The 8,935-nt window shown below is 32.6% G+C and overlaps 1 protein-coding gene across 1 annotated transcript; it reads left to right on the top strand.

Annotated features, from left to right (window-relative positions):
* Window positions 1-2,002: 2,002 nt before the first annotated feature.
* LOC131940131 (uncharacterized) lies at window positions 2,003-8,706 on the top strand. The gene is made up of 2 exons (XM_059298712.1): window positions 2,003-2,176; window positions 7,284-8,706. The coding sequence occupies exon 2, from the start codon at window positions 7,294-7,296 to the stop codon at window positions 7,777-7,779; it is 486 nt and encodes a 161-aa protein (XP_059154695.1). The 5' UTR covers window positions 2,003-2,176; window positions 7,284-7,293; the 3' UTR covers window positions 7,780-8,706.
* Window positions 8,707-8,935: the final 229 nt, after the last annotated feature.

Consider the following 8,935-nt stretch of genomic DNA (forward strand, 5'->3'; position numbering starts at 1 on the left):
AGCACTATATTACTGCTATACTAAATGGGACAAAAAGACTGAGTAATAGGATACAACAAGGAAAATTATTGTTACCATTCATCTCTGGCCTTTTTTGTTTCTGGGCAAGCACAGCAGGCTTTACACTTGGGCTTTTCTGTAGCAGAGTTATTTGTGTCTGCTAAAGGTGTCTGTGCATTTACAGCTGACATTTTAAAATCTAAATAGTAAATAGACACAAAAATTACAAATTAACATACAAAATATCTATTCTATACAAAGTATTGAGCCTAGCCTATTTTGGGATTATGTAATATGATATATATAATACATGAAAAACACAAACAGTTTAACTTAACTAACAGCAAGAGTCTGGTAGAATCTAATAGGGCCTGCTTAGTTAGATATACTCAATATATTCCAACTAGTCTAGTCTAGAGAATGTGATGTTGTCTTAGTCTTACAGAAGATCATTTAACAAGTCACTACACTGACTAGATCTAGAAACTACTCTAAAACTCTACTTAGTGATTCAAGTAAGCAACACCTAGTAGCAAGACTAGATCTACATTAGATCATAAAATTATAAATGATTTCAGAGTCTAGCTAGAGTTACAGCTAGATCTAGCAGAATCTACTAGTAGTAGATAATCTAGCTACTAAACTAGCTAGAAGACTAGATCTGAGTAGAGTACTGTAGAGACTCTACCTACAGTCTACACTGAGTCTGCACAGTCTACGACTACAGGTGTGTGATCACTTGCTAGATCTAGTTGCTAGAAACAAAGTTCATGTTAGGGACTTTGAGATAAATTTCAAAATGATTTATTTAAGTAAAAAAACATATCATCACATAGAACTACATAAAATTAAGACAAAACAGTTTACTTTTTTCAAAATAGGACATTCCATTCAAAAGTTATGATTTTTTTACTGAATATTAAAAAGTTACTACAGGATTTAATCATTAAATTAAATAATTTTAATGGTAATTTTCACGGGCAAATGTTGTGTGTAATGCATAGCCGGCATAGCCTATAAAATTATAAATCAATGCCAAATCTTTATTAGAGCCCACATGGAATTTTGTATTCAAATTTTCAGAGTTTCAAGATAAATGTGTTTTGAAGTAGAATCTACCTAAGTCCTAAACCTAACATTTTTTTTAAATGTGTGAAGTGTGATGAAATATTATAATATGTGTCTAGCCTACTAGATTTCTAGATCTAGATCTAGACTCTAGATCTAGATCTAACTAGAGTAGAGAGTAGAGAGTAGAGGGGATACCACGCCCTAATTCTGAAAAGTGTTTTTTTTTAAAGTAGATTCTTTATCGTGGTTCTAAATATTATATTGAATATTGTTATCATGTCCAAATTCTAACATCTGCAAGGTGTAATAATAATGATAGTATTAGTATGGAACCCCACCATAAGAATATAAATAAATAAATATTAAATAATAAATAATTTAAATATTAAATAAACTAAAACAGTTCAGGCCTAGGCCTAGTTTATAAGTTTTTATAGTTTATAGACTAGACATAGTTTATAAGCTACTTCTCTACTTCCCACTTGTAGTTGAACAGTTCTTGAATGAAAATTATAGATTATCTATTAATTTATATTTTCATAAATGATTAGATCTAAATCTAGATCTAGAAATCTAGATCTAGATCTAGAATCTACATACCGTAAAAAACTACGCGTCACGTAATTTCGGTTATTTCAATGTCACAGAGAATCTTCTGTAAAAACGAAATTGCATAAGTTATCTACCCTAAGTGGATCATTAATTTTACTTAAACTTATGGCAACATATTTTGTTTATAAAAAAGTGTTTAGTGAATTAATTTATATTTTTCTTCATTTCTAACACAGTTTTATTTTAAAATATAACATTTTATTTTAAAATTTAATTTTTTTTTATTAAATCTGGTTTTTAGAATTTAAGTAGATGACTTTCAAAAATGATCTAGATTCTAGGCCTACTGATAACCATTTCTACCGGAAGTAGCCTTATTGATAGACTAGGTCTAATGTTTATAAACATTGAAATGCGGAAAGATTAGAAATCTATAATCTAGATCTAGATTTGTAGGCCCACTTCAAATAAATTATAAATCTTGTTTTGGCGAGAATTAGATACCTACAATCTATATCTCAATAAGGCATAAGGTCCTAAGCCCTGTCCTAAGGTAATATTTATTATAGTTTCCTTTATTTTTCATAATTCATTCATCAATGACTCACTCATCATCTGGAGACGGTAGAATAATTCGATCCTATTTTTTTTTTAATTTGAGTAATCTAGCCTACTTAACTTAGTAAGTAGATCTAGTACTTACTACTAATAAGTTCTACTTACTAACTAATCTAATGTATCATTTTAGTTAGGAACTGTGGTAAAAATTTAGAGAAAACCCTTGATATTTCATAGTATCCGCCGCCAACCAATCAAACGCGCGCTTTCAACGCGTTTTGGTTGGCGGCTGACGTCACGATGACGTCACGCGACCCGTAAACACGGCGTTTTTGGAGCTAAAAAGGGCCGAAAAAGCCATTTTTTCTACGTGTAGTTCGGATTTTTTTACGTTTTTTAAAATGGGCCCGAAAATGACCCTTTTTAGAAATGGACATAGCCATTTTTTCGAAGAATTAATTCAAAAAAGGGCTGTTTTGAGCTATGTTTCGATGTAAACAAAGGCCCATGTCAACACGTGTCAAACCACGTGAAGGCACCCGATCGACGATTTCGGTCACGCATGAGTGGTTTTCGTACGTTCTCGTGAACTAAATACCAGTTTCTTGACAACAAATTGGAAAACGACAATTTCGTGAAAATAACGACCCTAGAGGAATGGCTTTTGAAGATTATTAAATAAAAATCGATGTATTGGCTACATGTGTTGATTCTAAAGTTGTCTATAATTGACTAGTAGGGCATGCTGAAACAACGGCCTTAGGGCGCCGTGTAGTGTGTAGTTTCGCTAAATGTAAATTAATCAGCCCGGCCGCAGATCGACCGCAAACTGTTAAATTGGTTGAATGTGAAAAGCATACTACTTACAAATTACTTTTGAATATTCACATCACACAAAATAATCCCAAAGAAAGCACAAAATAAAATCCGTTAGAAAAGCATCACCATGAAATTTGAAAACCACAGTATGTCAACCTTAACCAGCCATCTTTGGCTCGATCTAGAGGTCATTCTTTAGCCTACAGCCCTACACGGCCTACACATGTGCCTTGCCAATAAATTTAGTTTCTGATGGTACACGACATTAGATCAATATATTAATTAACAAACTAACTGAATTCCAACATACTATCACTCTAATCCTAAAATGAAACAGAATTTGAAGCACAATGATCTAACGAATAAATCCCACTCTAAGTAAGTGTCGCAGCTCTAATCCTGGATACAACCGTAGTGTGTAGTCGTGTTGTGAGTAAACTTGCACGAGATAAAACACCGACCTAGACCTTCCTGATGTTGTGTATGGCCCCAAAGTGAAATGCTGGGAGTAGGGGAGGGGAATTTAACAGCAGAATATTTTTTTTCAGTAGTTACGTCACCAGTAGTTCACGCATCCTAACGGGGTTGAAAGTGTAACTTTATATTCAATTAGGCAAAAGGTGGAGGGTGGTGTCTTTTTAGTCGAAGAATACGGGGAAGCCGGCATTTGAAGCCGGCATTTCATTATTGTCATTGCTATTGAGTACAACCCTTTATTCTAGTTAAATGCATGACTAGGCTACTCATTACAAAATCTAAAAAATGTCGTTGTGCTGCCATGCAAAAGTAGCCTAATATTTCTACTGAATGGGGTAGGTATTTGACTTTGTTTATTTAAATGCAGATACCATTAGCCTAAACATATTTGGATGCACATTTCAGTTATATCGTAAGGATTAATTTTATAATACAATGCATATATTCTGACAGTCCTTCAAGTATTAGTAGTTATTGCCTATTGGACTATTCATAACTTGTATTTCAAAGATTTATAATGAGCGGGATGCACTCGACGTTTTAAGTGCTACATTCGGTAGCTGTTACTTTGTGCATGACAGCATCCCAATAGTTCACTGTAAATATAAACTGAGCTTGACGAGATTCCCATCGCCAAGCAATCGTATGATGATAGACCCAGCAAGCATCACTCGTTATATTCGACAACATGTCTATACCAGTCCTTGATTTTCATTACTGCCTTGAAACGCCTAGTTCTTTGTTTTGAAGAAAAAAAAACGTCTCCCCCCCCCCCCCCCTTTCCGCTTGCGCCGACGTCATCATAGGCCAATATCACGGTGCATTTTTTTTTTCACCGAGTATAACACACACCTCTCTCCCCCTCACAGCAAGCGCCAACAACGGTCACCCAAGGCCCAAGGCCAATAACACGCAGAACGGTGGATTTTTTTTCAATGAGTATATACCCTACCCACCCGCCGCCTTACAGCATACCGCTAGTCTTTACAAACGGGGTTAAAAGTTTAACTTGGAGTTCAATAAGGGGAGAGGATGGTATTGAAACAACGATGTTCTTTAATATGTTTAATAGTACAAATACATAGTAAAAAATATACTTACCTACTTCTATAGCATCATACATAATTTTATAATTAGCAAATTAATTAATTAATTAAGTCTAATGATAATGAAGGGAGATAGTTTATTTTGGTTAAGGCACGACACACAACACTATGCGTGCGTGGTATGTGGCCTGACCGACCTAAAAGGAGATTGTTTATATTATTGTTTTGAGTTTATATTTAACTCAATGCAACGAGCCCGCCGGTTGGTTGAGGCCACGCCGGGGGGACGATCTGACCGGGATTCAAAGGGTCGATTCTAAATATCATCCGGAACTGTTTGTCCATAAAATTGGCCGAGGCTAGACTAGAGTAGAAGAGTAAGTACTAAGTAAGTAGTTAAGGGGCCTACTAATATGAAAAAAAGGTGAATTAGGCCTACTAAATTTTAGCAATTATTTCACATTTTTAAGATGATTTATGGTTTGAAAGTTTCAAAAATGTTTCAAAGTTTCATTGATGTAGAATCTACCTGTTTTTAAACACTTGTGTTAAAACTTTTCAGTAATAATATAATTTTTTAATAGTGTTTTGGGTATCGGCAGTTTGCGGTAAAAACATGACCTGAAAACTCCCACTGGTTTTGCATACTAATAAGTTTTTTATATATGGTAAATTAAAATTAAATAGTTTAAAGGTCATTTCCTATTGTTAATTAAAAAGAAGAGTGGTTTTCCCTTTGTTTTGAGTGTTTTGCTATCTGATTGCATGCTGTTTCTGCTTTGGTCTTCCCCCTGAATCATGGTTAGTTTCAAATATGTTGGAATCTTGAATTTTTTAAAAGATAATTTTAGAGGAGAAATAGCAATTGAGCAGACATATCTTATGTATGTGGAAATATTTGTTTTTGGATATTTTAACTCCGACATTAGTTATACTTATATTCATTTAAAAGTAGTCACTGTATGTAGGTCATGTTGCCACCATTGTTATATTTATTCATCCTGATCTGCCGGCTTTTAGTTTTGATAAGCTAACAACAGTATTCTTATGTAATGTGCAAACAAATCTCCTAATTGTTGTTTTAAAAATATTTTAATTTTCAATATAGGCCCCTACCTATCTTTCATTTTTTCATCTCTAGTTTTGCTTGAAGTACAATTTTGCCAAATATGTTTTTCTTAAAATTTAACTTTGAGAGACCAAACAAGAATCAGGCATAGGTTACCTATCTGTTGATATACACTAGCTATGATATATGTGTTAACTAATTTTAAGTTTTCAAGTTCTACTTACCCTTATTTATAGTTATATGCAGAAAATTAGAATTCATACACACATAAAATCATTGATCTGATAACTTCAATTCACTATTAACAAAATGGCTTAAAGATGGACTCTACTTCACCTGCCCAAAATAATCAGTGAGTTATATGCACATTACAATGCTCAAGTGGTTTACTTTACAATTCTGACTATGAAGTTGTTTCATTCAATGTATTTATGTAAAACACTGCTTTAGAAACATTTTCATATTTGCTCCGCACACAATGTTTTGGGGTATGGGGCAATAATGGGGAGGAAGCCAACACAAAAATATACTTTCTGTATTATTTTTCTTCAGTTCAACAACATATACAAGTTCTATATATCACTATAGCTAAACTAAACAAATATAAACAACATACAACTGCAAATAAAAATACTATGCTCTATTTATTCAGGAATACCATGACTTGTCAAAAATGGCCGATGCAAAAAAAAAGGGGATTCCACCGCTAACAAAAAATGTCACAAAAAATATATATTTGAGCTAGAAAGAAAATCTTTTTTGTTTTGTTTTGATTCTACAAGAATATTTTATTTTTATGTGATGACTTTTTTTTTACCAAAATCCCTAGCAATAAATAAAGACTAGTGATGTTTTCATCAGATGCAACCAAGCTTATTTATTTAAGCAGCCATCTTAAGATTTTTTTTTTTGTAAAATTATAGTTAGAGATTCAGGGGTAAACCACTCTAATTTACAGATGGCCACTGTTTATATGCAAATCTTGCTTGCAAACATTGCTGTTTAAAGTTAATTTCTGGCCTATATTGATATGTATATATAGCCATTGATTTTTATTTATTATTCAGTTATCTATTATATTTGACACAGTATATCACAATATACTTGTATTAAAGCCATAGCAATGAGGCAACTTTTTTCCATAACTAGCCTCGGCCGATTTTACACACCTAAAATGATAGATCACCAAAATTTTATATGTTAAATATTAAATTTAATTTTCAGAAATTAGTCTATTCTGCTAGTAGTAACTGTATTCTAGATCTAATAATTTTAGTTTGTTAATTAATCTCATTGCCATACAATTAATTACATAAAAAACACTTTTACATCTTTTAATAATCGCTAGGCCATAAGAATAAGCTTAAATAAATAAATGAGATGGCTGACAACTTGTATTGTAGATCTAGACTTTATGCCTTATGAACCTATTTAAATATAATAATTTTTAGTAGTCTAAATTTTTTTGTAGATACTTCACTAGTATAAATACTTGTTCTCATTCATTATTAACCATTATACCACCTAGAGTCTAGAGAAAAGGAAATGTTTCTCGGTTATTGTTTTTTTTTTTTAAGTTACATTACAGATTAGACTAACTAATGTAGACTAGTTGTTAAATCTGTTAAATTAGATTTAAGAAATTGATATTCACTACATTTTTTACAACCCTAGTTATACTTTGACCACAGAATTTGAAAGATGAGCCGAGTAGATCACCAGCCTTTACCACAATCTGATGAGGGTGCACCAGACTTTGATCAGCCAGCAGAGCCAGAGCAGGTTTCTGTATCTTTGATTGGATCAGGTCCAACTAGAGGAGACCGTAAGAATGGATACTCGACTTATAACGACCCTGACTTTGAAAACAGCTCTGAAAACCCATACAAAGACACAACAGAGAGTGACATCAACCTGCGTCACATTCCCTTAGGCGACCTAGTGCCAAGGCCTTGGAAAACATTTGAACAAGTAATGATTGCATCCTATGTCAGTGTAATTTTTTTTATTATCACTGGTCTTCTTGCTGTCAGGTATGCCAGAAGAGGGAAGAGACACCAGTCTAAGGGCTTGATGGGAATGGCGCAGAAGGATTTAAAGATGGCTGTTTGGTGCATCTATGCAAGTATTATACTTGGTGTCCTTGTATTCCTAATCATTATTCCTGTTGCAGCTTCTGTTCAGTAATCTGAGCATCATGTATTTTTGTCCTACAAAAAAGCTACTGCATTTTATATATCTCAATATTTTTATTGTAACTTGCCACTTGATCTTTTTGCAACTGAAAGCCATACAATATCATTAATGGAAAAACTTGTTAGAAATTATTAACAGAATTTTAAAATTCTGCTTAAAATTTTTTAGCTTCACTTGCAATTTATTTAAAGAATTACTGCAGTTCTAGCCATATTGAAAAGCTGTTTTAAATTTTTACAATACCAAAGTCATTTTGTGTGAGTTAATGTACCATTTTTTAATATTTCATTGTAAATTGTTTCATTGCGTAATGTGATTAACACCACTAGAAATATCTCTGATGCCTTCAAAAATGCTAACCATGGGTCACTTATAAAGTTGTGGTTGTGCCTTATATTGTCCATGGTAATGTCCATCTAATGTAATATTGCTCAAAACCATCTTTAAGAAATATTGGAATTAATATGCTCGGCCTCAACATTATTCTTTAGAAATGGGAAACAACTCATTTTTTTCTCTGTTTGGGATGTAATTTTACAATGAAAGACTGGATACTTCTATAATTAGAGGATTTTTAAAGTAATTCTTAACAATTGATGCAAGACTTTTTAAAAATTGCATTGATATTGTCATGGTCAATAATTATTCCAAGCTAGAAGGCTTGTCTAACTTTAGTGTTTTGTTTATGATTTGTTTTTGGTGAAGGTATTTTCAGCAATTTTAATACATTTACTAGGCTGTCTCAGGCTTCTAAATAATGTATATTCTATATTGTATTAAGGACGTCTATGATGTTTTTACAATGTATATTGCTACCCTTCCATTTTGATTAAATAAGTAGTAATTGATTAAGTAGAAGTAGTACTCAGTTTATGCAGCAGTTAACATCCTGCTAGTGCCATTGTAAACTAAATAGGCTTAAACCTTAGTTTTAAAACACTAACTCTTTTTTTTTTTGCCCTTTTTGTAATTGATTAGAATGAAGGTAATTTCAAAGTTTTATAGACAATGTAGGTAATTTTGTAGATAAGATGTTCGTTCACCTTTTATTTCAATCAGCACCAATTTCTTTTTGCATTATTTTTTGCACCATGTTCAGTTATTACTTTATCCATTAAATATATACACAAATACTAGTAGTATAAAG

The sequence above is a fragment of the Physella acuta genome, unplaced genomic scaffold (assembly GCF_028476545.2).
Source record: "Physella acuta isolate Inbredline_101_S28 unplaced genomic scaffold, ASM2847654v3 ptg000308l, whole genome shotgun sequence".
Taxonomy (NCBI): Eukaryota; Metazoa; Mollusca; class Gastropoda; family Physidae; genus Physella; species Physella acuta.

What these genes read in the sequence shown, in the direction of transcription:
- LOC131940131 (XM_059298712.1), top strand. Translation starts at nt 7,294, where the DNA reads ATGAGCCGAGTAGATCACCAGCCTTTACCACAATCTGATGAGGGTGCA.